This window comes from Engraulis encrasicolus, chromosome 19 (assembly GCF_034702125.1).
Source record: "Engraulis encrasicolus isolate BLACKSEA-1 chromosome 19, IST_EnEncr_1.0, whole genome shotgun sequence".
NCBI lineage: Eukaryota > Metazoa > Chordata > Actinopteri > Clupeiformes > Engraulidae > Engraulis > Engraulis encrasicolus.
The window spans coordinates 28,054,392-28,080,074 of record NC_085875.1 but is presented as its reverse complement, the minus strand read 5'-3'; the positions used below and the strand labels follow the sequence as shown (position 1 = coordinate 28,080,074).

General features: G+C 43.9%; 1 protein-coding gene across 1 annotated transcript; it reads left to right on the top strand.

Annotated features, from left to right (window-relative positions):
* Positions 1-738: 738 nt before the first annotated feature.
* Positions 739-22,620, top strand: e2f2 (E2F transcription factor 2). The gene is made up of 7 exons (XM_063224112.1): positions 739-1,868; positions 11,415-11,514; positions 14,223-14,442; positions 14,976-15,134; positions 16,040-16,154; positions 17,167-17,389; positions 22,199-22,620. Exons 1-7 carry the CDS (start codon positions 1,602-1,604, stop codon positions 22,618-22,620), a joined length of 1,506 nt encoding a protein of 501 aa, XP_063080182.1. The 5' UTR covers positions 739-1,601.
* The last annotated feature ends 3,063 nt before the right edge of the window (positions 22,621-25,683 follow it).

The window sequence follows — 25,683 nt, the reverse complement described above, 5'->3', positions numbered from 1 at the left end:
GGTCATCAGGGATTTCAGCCAGAAGACTGGGGCGCACACCACACCAGTAGTCTGTAGTCTGGCCCCGCCGGTGGGGTGTGGGGGTGTAAAGACAAACCACAAGCACTTGGAGGGACCAGGAGATCTCTCTGGAAATCTGGATGATAAGAAGCTTTAATGGGCTGGGTCATTACCACACACACACACACACACACACACACACACACACACACACACACACACACACACACACACACACAGCCTTGCGACCCTACAACACTGTTTAACCCTCAAATGTAAAACATGGCATGGTTTCTGTATGGGCTGTTTGTGAAATAATCTTCAGTTTACATTCAGAGTTACGGACAGAGTGACTGGTCTTGCCATCTTGATGAGCCTGGATTATTGGTTACTGGCAAGCTCTGTTAAAGACATCTATTGTCTCTTCAGACCATTCTTCACGTCCTCCATACATTATACATAAGTATGAATGCCATGTTCCAGCCATGATGTATCAGACAATTGTAAAAGCTGTGGACAGCCTATGTGGCTGTGGTATAGCCTACAAGAAGCAAAAATGTTCTGGCTCAGGGAATGTTGTATTGATTAAAGCAAAAAGTACATTAACATGATATAGGCCTAGCACAATTAGGCTATTGAGTTTTTGATGCCAAATGTGTTATTTTAACGATAGCATATAGGCCTATAGGCCTATCCCTAACGCAAAGCATCCATAGTACTTGCTGTGGAAACATAATCGAACGATAGGCCCACATGTATTACTTGTTCTTGTTTTGAGTCAAAACATGAAGTTAGTTGACAAATTCTAGCTGAAAGAATGACAGAGCGCACACAATATGTGCCCTTGTTATCTTTGTTGCGGCGATGGGCAGAACACGCCCCGTTCAAGCTGTTACATATTTATGTATGCAGAATGGAGCGAGTGCAGCGTGCCAGCGACCAATCACAAGCTGCCTCAAACCGCGGGAGATCCAAATTTCGCGGGACGCAATTTGGCGCTAAAAAAGCAGTTCAGCACTATGATGATGTCAAAAGCCAGGCTTTTTGTTGGAGTGGCGACATAAGGACGAGACAAGGAGGATTGTTCACCTATATAGCGACTCTCAGCAAAAAGCATCTCATTTTGCCAACATTGGACCTGTGAAGGCACTTTGCAAGTTTCTACAACTGGACTCTGGCGTAAAGATAATTGTGATTTTAATTTATTTCACTGACTTTGCTAACGTAGTGAATCGTAAGGGGAAATTACATTTGCACTTTGGACAAAGACATTAGCTTTCAGTAGCGACCGTGGTATTATTTAAACATTAATAGAGAAGTAATACTGATATATTTTGAATGCATATTGAATTTATGCAATACTTTGCACACCATTTTCCATAGTAAGGAGCAATATAGAACCGAATTTCACCTACCTCCTCTACTAGGCACGGCTTACAAGAAACGTCAGGAGGCTGACTAGCTGACCGATTGCCGTTGTCTTATTGCAACATCTCACATCTTGTGCAAAGACCAGGTAGCGTACATTTTCTGTTGCAATTAGCATTTTATTTCACATTTTGCAAGTATCATTCCGGACTATATCAAATCCTGTTGTGAAGATGATACGGATACCCAAAGGAGTCTCTCCGGCATCCGGGAGAGGAGCAGTTGGAATGGCATGCTCACAGAAGAAAGTTCTACCGGGAATAAAGTCCTCAGATTTCTTCAACACGGGCATATCAAGTCCACTGATGAACTCGGTACCGGCGGGGTATTTCACGCAGATTGGCAACACAACAGCTGCCGAGCCGAGAGCCAACTGTCTGTATGCGACCCCCCACGGCCCCCAAGCTAAACCCGTCAGAGTGTCCTCTGGCAGACTCCCGGTAAGACTTTTACAAACATGATTTTTCATTCCTAATACACAATGCTGGTTGTTGTTGGCCATGATAAACCCGTACCTTGTTGTTGTTTTCATTTTGTGTGTTTATTTGATCGTGCACAGTCTTGTGTATTTCCTGCTATGCTATTATGCATCGTCATCAGTGGCAAGTGATTAGAGAATGAATGAATTACTGGCTAGTCCTCCTCAGCTAGTCTAATTACATTGTCATAGCTTTGGTATTACAACCGTCACTGTGCAATTCTGAAGATTGTAAAGCTTATCCGTTTGATGACAAGCCGTTAGATCCAGTAGTCTATTTAAATGCATTTGCTGTGGACGCATTGTACTGCCTGGTGCTACCGTCCATAATAATCTGGTCAACTCATGGTTGTATTCGAAGTAGTGTGCCTCAGGTAGGGCAGTGATCTTGAGTTGGTGAGTAATCATAATTGGCAAATGAAGAATGACAATCGTGGTCTTGTGTGTCTGACTATGCCATAAGGGGGGGTCTGGGAGTGCAGTGCGTGGGTCTGGGCGTGGGGGTGCATTGCCCCCAACTATCAGCCCTGCAACAAGAAAAAGCAAGTGCTTTAAGCCTTGCTCTGTAATTTACCAACAATTGAACCTACAGCCATCCAGCCTTTAATTGGCCACAGCAGGGCTAGCTAGCTCTACATGTTTTTAAACTATTTACTGCCATCAGCTCTATGGCTTGCTCGGCATACAGACTGAGACTCCCAACGGAGTTCGCTCCCGGACGTGCGGTCCCCGGTGTTTCTATCACTCCCGGACTTGCGGTCCCCACCCGATTATATTTCACGTATTATCATATACTGCCACATACAAGCAATTTAGGGTTAGGTTTAGGGTTAGGGTTAGGGTTAGGGTTAGGTTTAGGTTTAGGGTTAGGGTTAAGGTTAGGGTTAGGTTTAGGGTTAAGGTTAGGGTTAGAAACAAAAAACTAACATCAACAAGATAACTGGCTCCGTAATATGGCGGTGGTACCGTTAGTCTGGCTAGTGGGAGCGAGATGAAATGGGAGTGTAATGAGATGGGAGCGTGAATCTGGGAATCGCTTGCTCCCAGCTGTCCTTGCCACAGAGAGCCTGCTCTTTCACTTGTCGTGTATCTGTGTGAGTCTGTGTGTGTGTGTCACTGTGTCACCTGTCCGTTTTCCTCAGCGCAGCGCAACTTGCCCAACCTGTTCAAGTCTGTCCCTGGGTGTCTCAGCTCTCTGGCTGTTCCCAGCTGCCGGGTGTAGGGAGGCCCGAGGGTGAGGAGGCCTGGGTGTAGTAGGGAGGCTTGTGCAGAGGCAAGTATATAGGTTCAGCTGGGGCGCCAGGGGAAATGTCAAAGGAGTAAACATTTGAAAGAAATTTGCCACTACTATGGCGAAGTGTGAGCTGTTATTCACCACCGTCGTAGGGGGGCTTGAGGGCCTGCCTGGCCTATTGGCAAGATGCGCCTTTGGGCCTGGGTGTAGGGAGGCCTGGGTGTGGGAAGGCCTGGGTGTTGGCAGGCCTGTGTCGGCCTGTATGCGTGTGGGAGAGGCCTAGGGGAAGAGAAAGCAGAAGGAGGAGGAGACCCTACTAGACGGTCGTGATAAAGCAATCGGGGGGGTGATTACATCCCCACTGTACAATGTGCTGGGAGGCAGATAAGCTCCTCTTTTGGGCAGTGTCATCACAGCAGTCAGCAGTCGTCACCCAGCCCTTTGAAAACAGCTGATAGGCCTGCCACAGTGGACTATGATTATTCCACTGCAGGAAACTATGGGTTTCTAAAAATGAGTTTGGGACTCTAAAAATGAGTTGGAATGAATGGGTGGAATGAAAGAGGAGTTTTGGGGCTGTAACGGTCGTTAGTATATCTGACATGGTTGCACGTTCATTTGTGTACGTTCAAGGGTTTTGACCATGCGTGTGTAAAGCTTGCCAGATATCTGGTCTTGAATGGTTCATTTCGAAACATCCACACGTTTAGCAGCCCGCATAGAGACAGAGAATATAGCCCCATAATGCACACCGTACCATCTGAGGCACGCTGTAACAGTCATCGAAAGGTTAATTACCATAGTACTACTATACTATGACATAAGACAGGGCCTTTAGTAATACACTACGACTCGATCATTGCCATGTGGTAACAAGTTTATAACACAGCGTTTGAACAGGTTAAGGCCTAATAACCGCCACTGGTAACATTTCAGGATGTCGCAAGTGACTGAGCAGAGGAGAGAGGTGTCAGAGGAAATGCAGTGACCGACCTCCACTCTCAGTCTCCCCCTTTCTCTTTCTCTCTCACTTAAGGTTCCACCTAATAATGGTTCCTCCCTCACACAGCAGGTCGGCGTTGAACCGCAAACAACCTCTTATTTCCCTTTCGGCATTTCACAGTGACGTGTCGCCGGGGGCCGGGGGCCGGGGGCATCCCATTGGCTAGAATGCAGGACTTCAGCACGCCTGTGTGATCGACCACGGGCAAAAGGGCTCTTCCCTTGAAATTGGCCGTGGACTAATGCTGGATCTCAAATGGAGCACTTGTGCACTTTAGTGTTCATGTTTCAGTGCGTATGGCGTATTAGTTATGTACTGAAACATAGTGTCTGAAGTGCACACGGTCTGTCATTTGAGATCCAGAATTAGACTTTAGGCAACACATTCACACTTATCGTGTTTGTTTGCCTTAGTCTCTGCTCCCTGTCTGGGTTATAACGTGTTTGTAAGTGTGCTACGAAGGCGCCCATGCTTAGCTAATTTTCTGTATGCAATAGATGCTATAGATATTCCTCTTTTCAAAATGACATGAAACTATACCCTATATTGCTTACTGAAGTATGGAATATGTTTTGCATACTGTGAGCGTCTAATTTCCCTGGACAGAAGGTAAAGGGGAGAGGGCATCTTTCCAAGGCCTCCCTTCTTGGAAATTGAAGTTTTCCGCTGTCTTTCGTTTTCAGTTTTGACACGGGCAGGCTGTGAGCGCAAAGGTCAGGGTTGGGTTTGATGTTATGCGAGTGGCTTCAATGAAACTTGTCACGTGCATGAGATCTGGAGAGAGGCCAACCAGGGCATTCCATTTGGCTCCATGTCCATAGTACTGTGTGAATGGACTGACATCAGCAAACATTAACTCAATGATATTTATGACGGTGCTGCCTCAAATACTCAAATGACCATTTAAAGTTAATGTGTAATTTAAATGGCGGCGTTAAACTTGTACTCGTTTCCTTTCCACATGGTCTCTGTATATTGCCTGGAATTAACTGTAAGTGTCATTAACTTTTAGGTATTAGGCTTAATCAATAACCAGTACATTATAATGTACTCTCATTGGGCTTAACTTAAAAATGTCAGAGCAGGAGATTGTTTAGGGCTCAGTTTGATAGATACTGTATGTGTTCCCGGAGGGAAAAGTTTTTCAGTCTCATTCAGTCAGTTTGAGCTGATAACAAAGTGTGATAGAAAAGTTATGTGAGAATCTGCTGGTCAGATCCATTGATTCTGTTCAGCGTGAGCTGGCCGGCTGGTCAGATCCATTGATTCTGTTCAGTGTGAGCTGATGCCTAGTTCTATGTGTGTTCATGGTGTTTGACAAGATTCTCCCAAGCACATCTCTCAATAGCAGCCCAATAACCCAACCCCCACCTCTCCTTTATCCCTCCCTGTCTGTGCTGGGCTGTGCTGGGCTGTGCTGTGCTGTGTCACATCAGCTCCAACCTGCCTGCCCCCCATCCCGTGGCCTACTTCCCCAGTCTCCAGTCCTGCCTCCTCTCCCAGCCCCCCATCCCGTCTTTACCCCACTGCCCTCTTTCCATCCCCTAGTAAGACCCTGTCTCACCCCGGCGAGCGAGGCCAGTGGGGCCCAGGCTAGGCTGTTTACCCAACAACCCCCCACCCCCCAAAAGTCCGCCAGCAAGACCAGGCACCAGCTTCTTCCCTTCCTTTCGTTCATCACCCCCTCTCACACACACACTCCCCCCCTCCTGAAGCCCCCGACCCCTACCCTGCCCCCCTCCTGAAGCCCCCTACCACTACCCCTACCCTGCCCCCGACCCCTCTATTCACACATGCAGACCTGCACTTACAAAGTGGATGCTTTACATCTCAAATGCACCACACCCAAGACATGTCTCTGCTTCTGTCTCACACGCACATTCACTTACTGACACACACACACACACACACACACACACACACACACACACACACACACACACACACACGTGCACACTCCCTCTGTCTCACACACATTCAAATGCACACACGCACACAACTGCTGTGGAACTTGTCACCTTGGAACAATATGCACTGTGTGCATCTAGGACTAAGTTTGGTTCATAATTCATGCTAAGTCTACTCTATAATTCATGCTCAACAGTTTCTGTCTCCGAATTGAGTGTCGAAATGGTGTGTGTGTGCGTGTGTGTGTGTGTGTGTGTGCGCATTAGGCCTACTACTGTATGAAGTTTTAATGTTCTAATGGTGCAGCTGTGGCCTAATGGATAAGTTGGCTTGGGCTTGGGCTGTTTGAGGCTTGAATCTTGCATTTTAAATAGCCGGAACTCGCCCTGGATAAGAATGTCTGGTAAAAGTTGTGTAATGTAATGTAATAATGTTTTGTTCATTTTTTATACAGATGGGAGAAGTCCGTTTGACACCTGTGTGTCATGATCCTGTTTTTTACGCAGACAGGTGTCAGATTGCTGCCTGTCACAGTCCTGAACAGGCAGGCTGTAGCCAGATACCTGTGTGTCGTAGTCCTGTTGTGGAGCAGTCAGATTGAGATCTGCCATCGTACTGTTTCTAAGCTGGCTGCAGGAGCCAGATATACAGTATACCTGTGTGCAGGGCTCTAAATTTACTTTTTTATCACTGGCCAATATGGCTCGAAGAAGTTAAATCTTACTACTTACACACACTCACTATCAGTCAAAGCACATACTAGTAAGGTTTCTTTCCTACCAAACTGAATTTTCACCAGTATTTGACTGGTTGGGTGTTAATTTGACTGTGTGTCATGGTCCCGTTTTCATGCTGGCAGGAGTCCTCAGAGTGAAACCTTTCTAGGCAGGCAGAAGGAGTCAGATTGAGAGGCCTGTGTGAGTGTGTCATAGTCCTGTTTTTATAGGCCTGGCGTAGTGCTGCTTTCCCCCTTGAAGGTGGTGAGTGAAGAGGGCTTGTGAATGGAGGTCCAAGTAATCCTTAAACTCATGACTCACGCCTAAGAATGCTGTAGTGGATGGCAGGAGAAGGGTGGGTGTGTTTGTGTGTGTGTGTGTGTTTGTGTGTGTGTGTGTGTGTGTGTGTGTGTGAGTGAGTGAGTGAGTGCCTGTCTGTGTGTGTGTGTGTGTGTGTGTGTGTGTGTGTGTGTGTGTGTGTGTGTGTGTGTGTGTGTGTGTGTGTGAGAGAGAGAGAGTTGTGACTTGCACTCACGTGTACTTCGGTATTTACTCGTATGTGTCAAGGCCTCACTGAAGAACCATGCACAATTGACCCAATTTTCAACAGCACGGACAGTTATTTCAAAATCGCAATACATATTTCTGAAGTAGGCCTACAGTTTATGTGAAGAACATTCATAATGACTAATTTCCTCATCCCTAATTCCTTAGGACATACAGTATGTGTAGTTGTTTCTCACAGCTGTCTTCAAGATGATAATGTCTTTGTCAACTTTAATTTAGGAGCATTTCCAGTGAGAGTAAGAGCTGTTTAAATAGATGAGGTCAGAACATGAACTCTCCTCAGTTATCTTTGACACAGTAGCTAGATTAACTTTGTCTGACAGGGCTGATAGTATTCAGGCTCCACGCCTGATTTCAGTCTTGACAGAGTTTAGAAAAATAAAAACATTGATAATAATTAGCCATTAGGTCATTCTTATCAGAAAGTGTTACAGGTTCAGGGTTTTCTTCTACTATCAGGCTTGAATGATGGTCATACACAGGCTATTAAATGTTTGAATAATGTGTCAAAATAGGCCTATGTTACGTCACTATGCAGTATCTTGTCGTCGTCGTTAGAGCAGGGAAACAAGTTCAGGCTCAGGATTTTTTTTCACTATCACCCCTGTGTCTGACAGGTGTACATGTCATAACAATGCATTTCCATGAGGTGTGTGTGTGTGTGTGTGTGTGTGTGTGTGTGTGTGTGTGTGTGATTCAAACAGACTAAGTAGAGTAACATTTATTAATCCGGAGGAAATTAAGAAAGTGTGAATAAGCGTGTTATAAGATTCCCATGCATAGTTTACAACTTAACACTCCACTATGAATGTGTTGTTGTGTGTCTGTGTACAGTGTAGACACCAAGTGTTGTTTCGTTTCATATGAGAGAGAGAGACAGAGCGAGAGGTATGTGTCTGTGTCTGTGTCTGTGTATTAACAGTGCGTGTTAACAGTAGAAAGACAGTGTGAGCAGTTGGACAGGTTTCTGGGCCGGCCGGTCATTGCGTTGCCCTCTCCCACCTGCCGTGTCAGCTCGGGTGTCGTGTCGTGTCAGGGAGGACAGGACAGGTGGAGGTCAGAGGTCACGGGGGTCGCAGGGGTCAGGAGAGAGTGACGACTGATCATTATCATCATCACACACACACACACACACACACACACACACACACACACACACACACACACACACACACATACACACACGCACCTACTGTGTTTCAGGTGGCAATACAGACACTGGCAGATTGACATACAGTGCAGACTGTGCTTTATTCAGATGCGCCCCATAGAATAGAATAGAATAGAGTAGAGTAGAGTAGAGTAGAATTGAATTAGGGCAAGAGAATATAGGATTAGATAGAGTACAATATGTGGAGGTAGAGAACATTTATCCCGAAGGAAATTCAGGTGTCTAGTAGCATACATACATGCAGAATATTACATATTAAACAACATTCCCATATTTAGAATCTCTCGGGTGGCGTTCACTTAACAACTTAACACATGGCTGACATCATATGTAAAATGCATCTATAGTACTTACTGCACATGTATGTATACAGTACGTTGGAACGTTAAAAATGAATGGCAATGCTTGTTCAGCAGTGTCGCAGTGAAATGTTTGTGTGTGTGTGTGTGTGTGTGTGTGTGTGTGTGTGTGTGTGTGTGTGTGTGTGTGTGTGTGTGTGTGTGTGCACGTGTACAATGTGTGTGTCAGAGAGCACAGCTGCACTGCCACCCTCGGGCTCTGACACTAACGGTTGTGTGTGTGTGTGTGTGGTTGGTTCCCGTTTCTGCTTCAATGCCTCTTGCTAACACAGCAGCCTGGTTATTAGCCTGCTTACAAATGAGAGCCCGCTGTTACACCACTCGTGTGTGTGTGTGTGTGTGTGTGTGTGTGTGTGTGTGTGTGTGTGTGTGTGTGTGTGTGTGTGTGTGTGTGTGTGTGTGTGTGTGTGTGTGTACTCCTGGAAGTAATATATGGATGTGTAAGTGTACTGGGTGTGATTGTGCGCCTATGTGTTGTTCTATGCCTTGTATACAAGCAGAAAAAGCAGATGTTGGTGTGTGTGTGTGACTGCTTTTGAGCGCGTGGGCATGGTCTGTGTGTGGGGCGAGTGTGTGTAAATCCAATTAAATGCTTCTGAGGTGGGGTGAGGCTCCGTGTCTGGTGGTAAGTGGTGTGTGAAAAGGAGCTCTTTGCTCTGTGTGTGTGTGTGTGTGTGTGAGTGAGGCACGCTCTACACTGTGTGTGGATGTGTGTGTACGCGCTTGAGGCGCTCTCTGCAGTGTGTGTGTGAAGGGGCATTCACTGCAGTGTGTGTGTGTGTGTGTGTGTGTGTGTGTGTGTGTGTGTGTGTGTGTGTGTGTGTGTGTGAGTGAAGGGGCATTCTCTGCCGAGGTGTGTGTGAAAGGGGAAAAGTTTTCTGTGTGTGTAGAGTGAGGCACTCTACTCTACTGTGTGTGTGCGTGCGCGTGCGTGCGTGTGTGTGTGTGAGTGCATGTGTGTGTGTGTGTCTGTGTGGCTGGGCCCCACTCCCAGCAGGCACTAATCACTATCAGGGCCTCAAGCCTGTAGCTGTGCCAGCCTGACACCAGACCTCTCAGCCCAGCCCCATCCAGACTAGAGCAGCGCGCTCTCACACACTCACACACACACACACACGCGCACACGCACACACACATGCACACACACACACACACACACACACAACCACACACACACACACACACACACACACACACACACACACACACACACACACACACACACACACACACACACAGACACTTCCTAACTTGCTCAACACATTTATGGGCAAGTGTGTGATGACCTATACACAACCTGCAGTGAGAGAAAGAGGGGGGAAAGAGGGAGAGAGAGAGAGAGAGAGAGAGAGAGAGAGAGAGAGAGAGAGGGAGGGAGAGAGCGGGTGGGGGGGAGAGAGGAATAGAGAGGGGGGGAGAGCTCAGCGGGCATTGTTTTTGTTTTTTCTTGTGTTAAGTGAAGTGCAGGCACTAGACTCTGTAGGCTGTAAATGTCTTATTGTGAGATATGGCTTGATTTTTACAACACAACAAGTGTTTGTGTGTTTGGGTTGTGTTAAGAGAACGTGTGCTCTCTTGTTCCCATTTTCTCTGTGTGTGTGTGTTTGTGTTTTTGTGTGTGTGTGAGAGGGAGTAGAACTTTTGTTATGGTCCTACTGCCTTGACCTAAAACAAGGGGAGTGTAGAGTAGAGTAACGTCGGCGCAGGTGTGTGTGTGTGTGTCTGTGTGTCTGTGTGTCTGTGTGTCTGTGTGTGTGTAAGTAACCCACCGCCTCTCACTTTCTTAACAGGGGTGGTGTGTGTGTGTGTTGGTGTCATGGTCAGGTGATCGCGGTGATGGAGTCCGCTCTGGTGGGGTGGCAACAGGGGGCGGGAAAGTAGAATGCTGGAGCCGGCTGACTAAGCAGAGGGGGTAGTGTGTGTGTGTGTGTGTGTGTGTGTGTGTGTGTGTGTGTGTGTGTGTGTGTGTGAATGAGGGTGATACATGGTGAACTTCCTGCTCCTTTGTGTGCCACTAGGTTGAGCAAATGGCTCTTAAGAACTGAGAGGCCTACTAGGGTGTGTGTGTGTGTGTGTGTGTGTGTGTGTGTGTGTGTGTGTGTGTGTGTGTGTGTGTGTGTGTGTGTGCAACAAGCGCATGCAGAGGAAGCTGTTCTTAGGATTATTGCCTTGTTGAAGAGGTGGATGATGAAAAGTTTGATGGTAGAGACCTTTCGCACTGTACAATAAATATCCCCTGCCAACACGAACGGCCACAAATAGCCCATAATGCACGCTGTACCACCAGTGGCACGCTGTAACCGTCATTGAAAGCCTAATTACCATAGTATTATTCTACTATGACATAATAGAGGGCCTTTAGTAATGCACTGTGTCTCGGTCATTGCCATTCTGGTGACAGCAAATGTATAACGCTTTGTTTTAACGGGTTAATTGCTTGTTGATGTTAATTTATAGTTCTCTCCCCGTCAACGATTGACCTAATAAAACTCAAGAATGTATGTTTTAGAATATTTTAAGTCATGTTTTTTCTTCTTTTGCCTTTTTCAGGCCAAGAGGAAACTGGACCTGGAAGATCCATTGTACCTTCCGGGCTTCCGTACCCCAAAGGGTAAAGGCAATGTGTCCGCACGAATCGCCAGCCCTAAAAGTAAGTTGTATTACCACGACGACCGCACAGGCTCACGGTGACATTGTGATGTCACAATAGAAAACGACACTCCCGTTATTCTCCTTTGTCTTTTTATTAGTTTTTAGCTAAAAAGCAAGAATAGGATTCCAAGACTGAAGGAATGTGTGTGTGTGTGTGTGTGTGTGGCAGATGGAGAGAGTGCAAGTGTGTGTGTGTGTGTCAGGGTCCCCGCGGGCATTAAAAAGCATTAAAAAGCATTAAATACAGAACTTGCAATTTAAGGCTTTAAAAATCATTAAATTTCGAGGTGTGGCATTAATTTTCCAAAGGATTGGCATTAAATTTCATCCGGACACAATGTAGTAGCCTAATATATAGATGTTTGGACAGTTAAATTACGTAAAAACATTTTTCCATCACAAAGACAGACGGCAACAAGCGCTCCGAGTCGGAACATGCCTGGGGTAGGAAACAAGGCACTCGACAGTAAATAGGCGGCCAGGTAGCAGACCCCCTCGTCTGGATCCCCCTACTGGTTGATGACGATGGCTGACCAAGTAAATTCCATCGACCACAATGCGTGTGGTGGCTAACTTGACCGCAGTAAAGATTTGAGACTTTAAATTTCATCAACCAAAATGCAGCGTGGATATTTCTGTGGTACCGCTTTACTCGTCGAAAGTCCGAGTTTGAGTGTAGCGTTTGCTAACGCATATAATTTCATGAATGCCATGATTGCAATTTAGATTAGCAGTTTAATCGTGCAATATACTGAAGTCTCCGAGCTTCGTATTATTACGGTTAGGCAACGCAATCGGGAGTGTGCCCGGGTGTAGTGAAGTTGCAAGCGGTGGAAATGTGTGTTAAATGTGATAAACCGGTGTTTACGAGTCTAAATGACGCAATGAGGATATGCGAGGATGTCCAAATCGGTAACCGCGTGGCGTGTGCATCGATAGCTTATATTTTAGTCGCCTGTCAGCGCGGTGAAATGCTTGTGGTATTCACATGAAGCTGCTGCTGCTGCTGCTTCTTGCTCTCGCCGCTCCGAAGAAGGACTTGTTGCTAAACTGAAAGTAGAACGCCTGCCTCTTGTTAGATGCCACCGTCTCTATGATGAAGCTTGGGGGGAAAAGGAGGAGCAGCCCAGAGCCGTTCCTTTTTAACCCTTTTTAATCAACAGGTGTTATAGCCTCTACTCATAGTAGGTTAATGTGCACTCAACTATGTATCCATTGTGAATGGTCAATTGTTGCCCATTTTATTTTATTTTTCTAATTGAAGGTATTTGATGAAATGTCATCAAACTTTCAAACATGCACAATTTTGAAATGGTTTCAGTTGTGAAGGAATTTATAAGAAATGGGTTAGGCCTAATGGTGTTTCAAACTAGTGTGTGTCACCTCGCTCTTTTTTGTTGTGTTTGCATCTCCTTGGTTAAATTAAGCACAACAATAAAGACTATGGGAGCTTGGGCCCTCTGGGCAGCAGCCAGATCAACTGTAATTTTAACACAGATGCAGGCTACTTTGATTTTAAATAATACATTATTTTAAGGGAGGGGCAGAAACCTCTTTTAACAAGTAATGGCAAATGTCTGCCACAGAAAGTGATAAGGGAGCTGGCAGTGAGAATGAAATAACACAGAGAGCAGCGCGAATGCATGCTCAGTTTTATTTCATAGGCTTATTAAGCATGTGCGAGGCTGAGGGAGAAACATTACCCCCCCCCCATTAACTTAATTCCTGCTTGTATGCAATTCGGCAAGCTTGGTCTCCATAGGCTTCCAGATCAGTTCTTCCTAGCTGCTGCTTACATGTGTTCACATTAGGCTTCACTACTAGCACAATAGTCATAATAATACTTTTATTGTATATATGTATTACATTGCATTATAGCAATGTAATAACAACTATACCATGTAACGTGCACATGCACACACCCCGTGTAGTGGTATTAATTTTCTTGTTGGAGGTATTAAAAATGGTATTAAAAAGCATTAAATTGGGTGAGCAAAAATGTGCAGATACCCTGGTGTGTGTGTTTGGGGGTGTTTGGGTGAGAAAGTGTGTTTGTCTCCACTCTCTGTCATTAAATAAAATGGCCCTCTAACATTTTATTTTGTGTGTGTGTGTGTGTGTGTGTGTGTGTGTGTGTGTGTGTGTGTGTGTGTGTGTGTGTGAAAACATCTGCACACTTCAGCCTGCCTGATGAAGGTCTCATAGACCGAAAGCTTGCAGCTTCATTAAAGCTATTTTACACAGACCTGACTGAAAATGTGCAGATTTTTTCCTTAGACTAAGTACTAATTATAATTCCTGCACCTTTTCAAAAGATGGGTGGTGACTGGGGCTGCACAATATATCGAAAATGTATCGAGATCAAGAGTGGCAATATGCGTATCGCGAAAATGACTTAATTATGACATAAGTAAAACATTTCTGTGCAGTCCAATTACTTGCTGAATGTCAACAAATGCGTAAGAAGCCTGCCATGACCAAAGCCACGCCCCCCACTCATATCAACAAATTAGTGACGAAAAACACTCGGCTAGTTATTAGTTAAGAAATTAGTTAAGAAAAACACTCGACTATATTTCTAAATATCGTTTCAACATCGTTGTGGAGGTATTGCATGCTGTTATCGGGTATCGATTATTTTCTGATATGGTGCAGCACTAGCGGTGACCCTTCATGACTTAACTTGTGTTTTCTTTTTGCTATCAGCGCCAAAGTCTCCAGGCGAGAGGACCCGCTACGACACGTCTCTGGGCCTGCTGACCAAGAAGTTTGTGGGCCTGCTGAGCGAGTCGGCCGACGGGGTTCTGGACCTCAACTGGGCCACCGAGGTCCTGGAGGTGCAGAAGAGGCGCATCTACGACATCACTAACGTGCTGGAGGGGGTGCAGCTCATACGCAAGAAGTCCAAGAACAACATACAGTGGCTGTGAGTAGGGGAACCCACACACCTCACACACACAGTAGTATATACACACACACACACACACACACACACGCACATACACACACACACACACACTAGTAAATACACACACACACGTGCACAGTTGAACAAGGGAGCACATTCTGTCATTTTCTCTTAAAGTGAAAGCCCACATGGGAAACTCCCATTGTCATTGTCACACAGCACACAGTACTGCACACAATGAAACTGCATTTATGTCTCACCCGTGTAAGGGGCAATCCCGCACGACTCTCCAAGGGAGTAGTGTGGTAGGAACGGTACCACTCAGTCATGGAGGAGGATAGGTATACTGTATGTGTGTTTTGTCATGCAGGGTCGGCGTTGTAGGAATACTATATTAAGTCTGACTGTATACTGTTTGTGCGTTTTGTCGTGCAGGGTTGGCAGTGTGTTTGATTTCTGATTGTATACTGTATGTGTATGACTTGTCATGCAGGGTTGTCTGCATATGATTATTATGTCTGATTGTATACTGTATGTGTTTCGTCATGCAGGGTCGGCGGTGTGTTTGAGGGCTCCGCGGCGGGAGAGAAGAGCCACGCCTTGAGGAAGGAGCTGAGCGCTCTAGAACGCGAGGAGAAGATTCTAGATGAGCTCATCCAGTCAAGCACCAATCAGCTGCGAGAGCTGACGGAGGACAAGGACAACCAAAGATATCCTTTCAGGCCCTTTATTGGCTTAGGACAGCAACAATGACCAGCAGTCACTTTTTACTCAACTTGATACATATTTAAATTATGGGTTCGTTAAATGTTGTTTATATGGCATGAGTTCTAAAATAACAATAGAAATAATCACACTCAAACTATTTCAGACCTATATAATGTTGGTTACGTTATAGCTACCACACATCATAGTTACAACCCAGCCTCACAGGCAGGGACGATTCATCAAAATGGGTGGGTGTGTGTGAGCGAGAGAGAGAAAGTGAGGGAAAGAAAAGAGGAAGGTAAGCCTGGAAAGAAGGGAAGTGGGAGGTGAGAGAGAGAGAGAAAAGATAAAGTTACATCCATCCGTCCACATTCGGTCTGTCTGCAGGCAAGGCGGTTAAACATTGCGTCTGTCAGGGCGTGGTGGGTGGGGATGTGATTGCGATCTGTGAGCACACAGTAGACTTATTTTCAGTACTGTTGGCAATGTTGATGATCACACTGATAGCCAGCTACCTTGGGCTACAATGGGTTAACCCTTTGATGCTGGATGTTGCGTTGAGTTGCTCAATATTGGCCATGGTGCCTGGAGCTGCATGATGCAACATTCAGGGTCATGAGATTTGAGACAATTTTATTTAAAAAATCTTGGCTGAATGAACACATTGTAATGCAAGAGGAGGGTCTTAGCGTTTAAATGCAACTTATTGCATTGCGTTTTTATGTGCTTCAGAGGCTAAGATATTTAGGTTTTTATTGGCTGAGGGCAGCTCAGGCATTTACCAGGCATTTTTTGCAGCTACATTGGGCTAAAATGGGTTAAGGGGCTACACATCTTTTTTTATGGCAGCCTACTGGTGTTTGGTATCTCCTTTTTCCTGTGTATTACGCCTTGACTCCTCCCCCACGCTGGGCTATGTGACCTATCAGGACATCCGCTCCATCCCCAGTTGGCAAGACCAGACCGTCATCGCTGTCAAGGCGCCCACCGACACCAAGATGGACCTGCCAGAACCCTCAGAGGTGGGTACCATCAGAGGCGCTGTTTAACCCCTTAGCGCAGAGCCTACGTTATAACCTTACAGTCACCAAAATTGTAATGGATATGTCTTAATCTCTTACTTAAAGCTCTCGATATAGTCATAGCAATGTTGTTATGATGTAGTTGAGTATTTTCAGCAAATAGTGAATAGGCCCGCCAGCGACCTCATCTGCAGTAAGAGGCTACAAAGAGACGGAGCACTGACGAAATCCCCCATAGAAATAAACGAGGATCGTTTGTAACGGCAGTTGAGTGGGTGTGTGCAAATATCCCGCCTGTTCCGCTGCCAACAGCCAATCATTACGCTGAACAGATTGAACAGTGTTTCCAATCATCTTGCAGCCTTACCACATCATAGGCCTGCCAACGCCCCCCACCCAACATCAAGATGGTAATATCACTAGGGCCCCCTCTCTCAGCGGTCTTCTTCTCAACGCCCCCCCCCCGAGGGCTCTCTAATGCCCCCCTATTAGGTCTAAGAACTTTTATAGCTGCTGTTCACGGGGCGGTCTGCAAATCTAGGAACAAGCATAGTAAACTAACATCTATGATGTCTATTAACCCATTGTGTCCTGGAGACACATATACGCTGCATTCAGGATTTTGAGATTAGAGCTGTTTTATTAAATAAGTGGGTATTTTAGAGCTGAATGAACACATTATAATGCAAGGCAGGTCTTGGCTGTTAAATGTAACTCATTTCATGTTTGTATGTGCTTCGGAGGCTGAGATATTTCGGATTTAATAGGCAGAGGGCACCCTTTTCCCAAAATGGGGTAAGGACAAAATGGGTTAATTATAACTTCCGTGGCCTAACAGTGGGGCACTGGGTTGCTGTGCCGGTGACCAGGGTTCGATTCCGGCCCGGGTCACTTTCCCGTCTCTCTCTCCCCCGCTCGTTTCCTGTCCCTCTGTAGCTGTCCTGTCACAACAAAGCCATAAATAAGCCAAAAAATAATATATATATTTAAAAATGATGTCTTCTGTGTACAGGGCGGTCTCCAGATCTACCTGAAGAGTAAGAACGGCCCCATCGAGGTGTACCTGTGCCCAGAGGAGCTGGAGGACAGCAGCCCCATGAAGTGTGCCCTCGCCACGCCCCGCAAGAACCCCATGCAGCCGGGCATGGCCCATGGGCACGCGGGCACCCAGATGAACACACCCACGCCAACGGTCATGCCACACCACGGGCACGGCAGGCAGGACCATGGCACAGGTACATGACTCATTCACACTTGGTTTTGTTGATCATGGTTTTTGTGAGTTTGTTCGTTCGTTTTACTCATGTGTTTGTATGGGCTCATGTGGGAGTGTGCACATACGGTATGTCAGACCGTTGTCATATTGACCAATGTCCTTTAGTTATATTATATTCAGGGCTCTAAATGGACTTTTTCACCACCAGCCAAAATGGCTACTAGATGTTAATCTTACTAGCCAAACTCACACTCACTAATGGGTCAAAGTGGCTAGTAAGTTGGTCTTTTCTACCAGCATGTAGCCGGTTGGCTGATGTTAATTTAGAGTCCTGGTTGTATGGGTTGTAGGTGTTTGGTTTTTTTAATGATTGCTTTTTTCTATTTTATGATGAGTACACTGCAATCACTCACCAGAAACGCCTACACACAGGGGGCATGCAATAGGCTATGTTAAGAATGACATCATCACTGGCTGTCCAGACACACTGTTCTTATTTGAACCCAGACAACTTGGTGTTGTTTAAACCCACACAAAGGCATAAATAGCTTTTGTCCCGTTATCCCACAGAAAGGGCTTGATCACGGTGCGCCACAGGAACTGCTCAACTCAATTTTCCCTTTTGTTTCTTTATTTTGCTTTTTGCATTGTTGAAACATCAGTAGGTAGTAGCAGCAGTAGTAGGTAAAAACCTGAAACAATATCAAATAAATACAGGATCAGGTCTCAAACAACTTTAGATTTTAAACTTCCACATTTCTATACAATATTTACAAATGTCCATATAAACATCAAACACATCAGTGGAGCAACATAAATGACAAACAAAAGTATACATTCATCCATGGACCATCATTTCAATCACTAAATTTACCCTTAATGCATATGAAGGAGCACATTAAATGCAGCAGTGTAAATATCAAACGCAGATATAATTTGCATCAATATGATTAACATTCAGCCTTCATCCTAAACAAAAGCATACATCAAGAGGTAAATAGCCTAAGCTAGAGAAGCGTATTAGCATTTATGCAGTTAGCCTTACAATATGACAATGCACAATGCATGTAGCGAGTCAGAGGTTACTTCTGCCAGCTGAGTGATTCTTAACCAAATGTTACAGCCAAACCAAATACAAGCCATTTAAATATTAACAGTACATGTTTCAACTGAATGTTTGTTTTACTTAAGATAAGTTACACAACACTTAACGCTACACTTTGCCAGGCAGATGATGCTTTTAAAGCCTTGGTCTTAGGTTAGATATTGTAGTTACTGCAAATTTGACTCAGCAATATCTCTAAAACAGGACACATTTGGACCATAAGGCTTTGTCACAATATAAAAGGAGAAGTAATGAAGACCATTTTCAGTCTAAACTCAATTTTGACAACATGTGTAGTTACTGCACTTTGCCTTTATAGGGCAGTAATACTGGTATAAATCGGACGTCCACAGCTATAATACAGCTACAGCTGCGCTCCTTCTGCCACAGTATTTAGAATTACACAACAGAGTGGCAACAGAGTGACATATTTGGCCACTGTGGGTGACAAAGGGCAGGAACAAAATACCCAGGTGAAAAAGTGGTTCAATTTAGTACAATAAAAGCACGACTGAAGTGTACTTAGCATGTTAAAAGCGCACTCACACTTTTTGTGCTAAGAAAAAGTATGTTTACAATATGCTTATTTAAAGTGTACTTAAAATTAGATGTAATTAAGTTGCTCTCAAAGAAAGTACACTTTGCGAACCATACATAAAGTGCACTTAGAAGATGTTTGGCTAAAGTGTATTTAGAGGAATATACTAATAGTGTTCTAATAGTGAACTTACTAAAAGTGTATTTTTTAATAACATATTGCAATTGCACTTTTTTTAAGTGCACTTTGATTATACTTCACCCAAGTGACTTCGAAGTGTGATTTTCTATAGTGCGCTTTAAAGTAAATCACTTTAACATATTGGAAGTATACTTTTTCTAAGTGCACCATGATTGTGCTTCATCCAAATATATTCAAAGTGTGCTTACACAAAGTGCATTTACCCATCATGCATCATCATGCATGTACCATCATGCAATGCACTTCTTGGAGCTAAATTTCACAAACAGAAAGCCATTTACCTCTAAGGAATATCTTTGGTTTGCATGAAAATATTACTCATTGTTATATTCTGCATTTATTGTAGGAGTTTTAACATTTTAAAGTGGTACACAAAAAATGGCCATGTTCCCACCGTCATTATGATGGTCACGTATATGTTCTGGTATATATAGACTCACGCTTCCCATGATATCATGGTGAGAGGTAAGTTGGAACTAGTTGTTCAAACAAAGAATCAAGGGTCACCATTCGTGAGTAATTCAAATGATCAACTGCAGGAAGGTTGAACAAGAATGATGTAAAGTGAAATGTGTATCTGAAATCTCTGTAACAATGCAATGATTGTAAATGTCAGTCGTGTTAGGCATGCATACTGTATCACTACTGTAACATGTGGCTGTGTGTAACGTACAAGCTCTGAGAACCAGCATGGATTGTTGTATTACATTTATATTATTCGTTGTACTTGGGAGTGTACTGTAAATATACTTCAAGCATACCTGTTATATATTTACAATACTTAATATGATATACTTTTTACATACTTAAAATGTTCCAATGTAGTCCAAAGAAGCATGAAGTTAATATACTTTTATTGTACTTCTAGTAACAATAAAATGTTATAGAAGTGTACTCAAGCACACTATTAATGCCATACGAATGCATGAAAAGCGTGTTTGGAGCATACTTTCAAAAGTATGCTTGTAGTGCACTTAAAGTTGTCCAAAAGCGGTGCCAATTTAGCATCCTCAGTGTGCTGCAAGTGTGCTGAAGTACTGCTTTAGTAGTGCTTCAGCGCACTAATAGTGCAATGAAGCGCACTTTAAATCGCCGAAAATAGTACACTTTGTACTAAGTACGGTCAAAAAAAGTACACTTTAAGTATATGGGTTTTTCACCTGGGTAGTCATCAAATTATGCCAGCGTATATTAATTGTATTGTTAACACATTAACAAATTGCCTGTGATATCCGGCCCTTCTGTCAATATTCTAAACCTAATGTGGCCCTCAGGCCAAAATAATTGCCCACCCCTGTGCTACAGTATTTAGAATAACACAATAGAGTGACATATTGGCCACTGTGGGTGACAAAGGGGCTGCCCCAACAAATGCCAATTTGGGCTCAGACATGACCACATAATACTAATTGAAACATATGACCGACCTATCCCACTCAGGCATGACAACAGACTTCCAATAATACCATCCCAACATATGTCAGCACTAGCAATAGTGGCACTGTGTTGACATTCTGTTACTTCATAGAGAAATGTGTCACAGCTGTCACCAAAGCTCTACATTAGAGATGTCAAATAATATCGGCCCACAGATATTATCGGCCCGATAATAGCATAAAATGTAATATCGGTCAATATCGGTATCGGATTTTTGACCTATCAAAACCGATATAATAATGCTTGAATTACTGTACACTTTTCTCCTTAATTATTTTTCTATTTTGCACAGACAATGTTAATATCTGGAAATGCATCTAGTGGGCATTACAATAAAATTAAGCATATTTTGTTCCACAACAACAGATTTGTAATGTTACCTAAAATTTGTTATGAGGAAAAATAACCCACATATATCGGCATCGGTATCGGCCAACATTGGAATCGAAAATTGAGAGTTGGACAATATCGGCATATCGGATATCGGCAAAAAAGACAATATCGGACATCTTTACTCTAAATTGATTTTTTTCATCACCAACCAAAATGGCTTGTAGAAGGTAATCTTATACTAGCCATTCACACACTCACTAATGGGTCAAAGAGGCTAGTAAGTTGGCAATAGTAGCACTGTGTTGTCATTCTGATACTTCATAGAGAAATGTGTCACAGCAGCTGTCACCTTGTCATCGTCATGCCATCAGATTAAGGGTACAGAGGAAGCCCTCTGCTCTACTTTACTATTGGCTGCTATTGTACTGCTCTATTCAAATACAAGGACCAGCTGGAATTAACCCCATCTGTTTCTTTTCTGTTTATTTGTTATTCCCTACATTCTTAATTGGTTTAATCTTTTCCTACATCCTTACATAATTGTTGGCCTGTGTTATTCTTTTAAAATATATACTGAATTTCTTTTTTTTACTTTACTTTGATTTACTTTAAATTATCCACTGGGGATGGGTTGTACAAATAATCAAAGGTATACAGCAGACCAGGGGTTCCCAACTTGAGGCCCAATTTTCACAATTGTCTGGGGCCCATCTGCTCTGACCCAATACACAATACAACTCAATAAATAGCAGTGACACTGACCCAAATAGTTTCGTGATTTAGAAAATTAATTCAAGGGCCCACAGTTTGAGACTCACTGGTATACATGGGTTCTAAATTTTCTTTTTCTCCTGGCTGCGCGAAACTTGCTACGCACAACTCAACCTCTGATTGTTGGAAACCGCTGTCGGTCAAAAAAATAGCTCACGTGGTTGGCTGCCAGTGTCTTGCCCCTCCTCACAACACCGTGTTGACAAAAAAAAATCTATAGACTATATGAATGTTCTGAGTAACAGTGGAAATGTTTAACCATTATACCATCTTCAACCTTTGTACATCACCTGACGATAACCCAAATAGCTAAATTATATTGATTTGTCCTCTTTTATTGGCAACTGCTGTAATATTTTTAAAAATATTGTTGGCAACTAATGAAGATATTATTTACCACGTCAATCTCATCATTGTCCACCCTTTCTCTCTCCAATCTCCAGAGCTCCTCCCCAAGCCCCACACCCCAGGCTCCCACCACCACCACCCCCACGCCCACCACCACCCAGCTCCCAGCCACCCCACCACCACCACCCTCCCCACTCCCAACAACACCACCTCCACCAGTAGCACCTCCGCCTCCGCCTCCACCTCCAGCGGTGGCCCCAGTGCGGCCTCCTCCTCCTCCTCCAGTAGTGCCCTGCTGGACGTGGAGCGTATCCTGGGCCTGCCGCCCAGCCTGCTGCAGCTGACGGAGGACCAGCTGGCCATGGGCACGGCCTTCACGCCCGACCCCAACGTGCCCTTCGTCAGCCTGTCGCCGCCCCACCTCGACCACGACGACTACCTGTGGGGGCTGGACGAGGGCGACGGCGTCACGGACTTCTTTGACACCTACGACCTGGGGGATCTGCTCAGAAGCTGAGGAGGAAGAGGAGGAGGTGGAGGGGGAGGGATGACCTGGGGCAGGGGCTGGGGAAGGACATGATCTGGGGAATCCTGATTGAGGAGTGTCAAGGCTTCCTCGGAACTGTTTAAAAGAGGAGGAGAAGTGTGTTTTGTGAGCGGGGTGGGTGGGTGGTTATCTCCTCAGAAGCTGAGGAGGAGGAATGACTGGGGGCAGGGGGGGTGGGGGTGGGGGGGTGCTCCTGAATATCCCTGGGCCACCTTCTCAGAGGAACGACCTCGTCAGAAGGGAGAAGGGGAAGAGGAGGAGGAGAACCGCATGGATGGGAATAAGGGGGAGTCATAGGAAATTTTTGGAAGAGTGGGTGAGAAGACTGAGACTCTATAAGAATGAGAAGAGCGCCCTCTACTGACAAGCTATGGAATTGGCACGAACTGTTATCCCAATATCCAAATGAAGCCATTTCTTGCTCTAGCCATAATTTAGACGTAGTTATTGGATTTTATTTTATTTTAATGATTTAATTGGAATTCAATGTATTTTTTATACCTTTACTTTAGGTAAGTTAAGAATTAAGAAATTGTACATTGGTTTTGTAGACTTTTGATACTTTGATACTTTTCTAAGTTTGTAAATTTGTGTGTATTATTATTATTATTATTGTTTTTATTATTATTATTATTATTCAGCCACATTTATAGTTATAGTTAACTGTAATTATGCTGATTTGGTGATCATTTCTTTTAGGGAGGGAGGGTAATGCAGTCTCAGGTTTTTTTTAAGGGTGTGGGGGGGTCTTCCAAAGCTTAACGTCTATTCGTCATTTTAACCAACAGGGGGCAGCAGAGGTATGTTTTGTTCTTGCCCTCAGCAATGATGTGTGCTCTGTGCTGACATGAAACTACATGTTATTAATTACCGCACAAAGCAGAGGTATGTTTCAATTTAGGCTTTCAAATTGGGTTTTTAGGAACCAAAAAGGTTCTTGAATGAAATCCAAAGCGTCCTTTTCTGGTGCTACTCAGACCAGGTGCTATCTTCTATCCAGCTGAAGAACTAAGGCTGTGCCACGTGAACGTGTTCTAGCGTGTTTGCTAGCGTGGCTGTGCCCAACACTGAGAGACCCATGAATGACACGGCTGTTTCCTAAAATGTTTACTCTTTTTTACGACCAGTGATGGGCAAAATGAATTCATTAGTTACATTCTAGTGCCACATATACCAAATGACCTGCTTTGACCAATTAAACCAGGTGATCGTTCAAGCTGTCAATCACCTGGCTGAAGTGGACAGGTAAAATCAACTCTTTTGGAATATGTGGAACTAGATTTGTAACCATCATTCCATTTTGCCCATCACTGTTTACAACATACATTACATAGGATGTGAGTTACACTGTTTCGTTCCCTAACTTGTGTAGTATGCAGTGAAGGAGTCACCATTTCATATTGACCACTGTGGATTTCCAGCCCAGGCCTTCAATGGTGTACAATGCTAATATGGCGGCAGGAAATAGATTACGTTGTTGAAGTTTTAGGCATTTTTACGCCCATGGTTCTTTGTCATTCTCCGGATGTTGTATGTGTACGTAGTTACCTTTCTATAAGGCATTGGACTAGTGGCCACATCAGACATGACCATTTGAGTTTGGGAGAATGTTTCTAAAGGTGAGGAAACAGGATGTTTTTTTTCTGACATCATGAATATAAACACTGACCAACAACCTCAACTGAAAGATTAGGGATTTTCTTTTTTTTTAATAGTTCACCTCTTCTGATAGGAAAAGCCTGTGACACGAGTCTTATTTGTTTCTCCCTGTGTGTGTGAAACTATGTGAGCATCTGTGATGGAGACACTGAGCCTGGTGTGAATGTGTGAGGCCAGTAATGAGACAAGAGTATTGGCCAGTGAATCTAGCTAGACCAACCATTAGTGTCTACTAAATGTAGTACCTCTCGTCCTGATATGTCCCCTTGGTCACTATGTAGAACACTTTGTAGTGTGTTTATAGTGGAGTTCCTTTGGCATTGAGGAACTATTTAGTGTTCTATATAGTGAGGAAGTGTGCATGTAGGATGTGCTTGTAAGTCTTAAGCAAGACGGTGATGACCTCAAAAGTGTGATTTCAGGGTCCATGTGTACGTATGTATGGATCTTAATTGGGATCCAGCTAAATGTCCTGTCCTAACAAACTTGAAAAATGTGAGTATGTGTGTGCGCTTGTATATGCATGCATTTGTACATGCCCCGGTGTGATTGTGTGTCCGTTTGGTATGCACACGTGTCGTGTGTGCATGTGTGCTTGTATAGTTGTATGTTTGAATTTTGGGAGTGTTTTCTAGTGGGTTGAGTTTTTTATATTGGTTTTATTTTCATTTTCAATTTTCAAGTGTGTGTGTGAATCTTAGTTTTGTACAAAGGATTATTTTTGTAATTGTAAAGAATTTCGTTTGTATTTATAAGTTTGAAGTGTGATTTTTTTTTGTTATGTTATGACCCATTTTTGAAATATGAATGAATACTCTGATCCTGTGAACATGGAGCACTTAAGGTCTCAAGCTCATTGTCTTCAAAACAAAAAATAAAAACCCTGAACAGAAAAAATATAGAACGTATTGTTTGTGCACAGTATTGTCTGACAGTTGCATTGATAGTGTGTGTTGGATTGCGTGGCTGTAGGTGTGTGTTTGTGAGTGTGAAAAATGAAGCATTTTATATTATTACAGTATGGAAAGAGTTCAACAAGAGTTTTTCAAAACCACATAGTTGTGGATTGTCAACTATTAGACATCAAAATATATCATCTTATATCATACAATATTTCAATATTTAAAAGTATTAGACAAGAAAGTTCCCACACAAAGTACACATTTACAGTGTTTAACAGCGACATTAACTTTCGCTCAATAGACAGAAACCTATTAAACGTTGCAAATGTGTTGTCTACTACGTGGCTGACCCGGGTTTGATTCCGGCTTGGGTCCTTTGCCAGTCCTTCCCCATCTTTCTCCCAGCTCACGTCCTGTCTCTCGTCCACTGTCCTATCTCTGGAAAAAAAAACTAACATAGGCTTGAAAAGCC

What these genes read in the sequence shown, in the direction of transcription:
- e2f2 (XM_063224112.1), top strand. Translation starts at nt 1,602, where the DNA reads ATGATACGGATACCCAAAGGAGTCTCTCCGGCATCCGGGAGAGGAGCA. An exon ending in TGTCCTCTGGCAGACTCCCG is followed by an intron (nt 1,869 to 11,414) that starts GTAAGACTTTTA and finishes TGCCTTTTTCAG; the next exon opens with GCCAAGAGGAAACTGGACCT. An exon ending in AAGAACAACATACAGTGGCT is followed by an intron (nt 14,443 to 14,975) that starts GTGAGTAGGGGA and finishes TTCGTCATGCAG; the next exon opens with GGTCGGCGGTGTGTTTGAGG.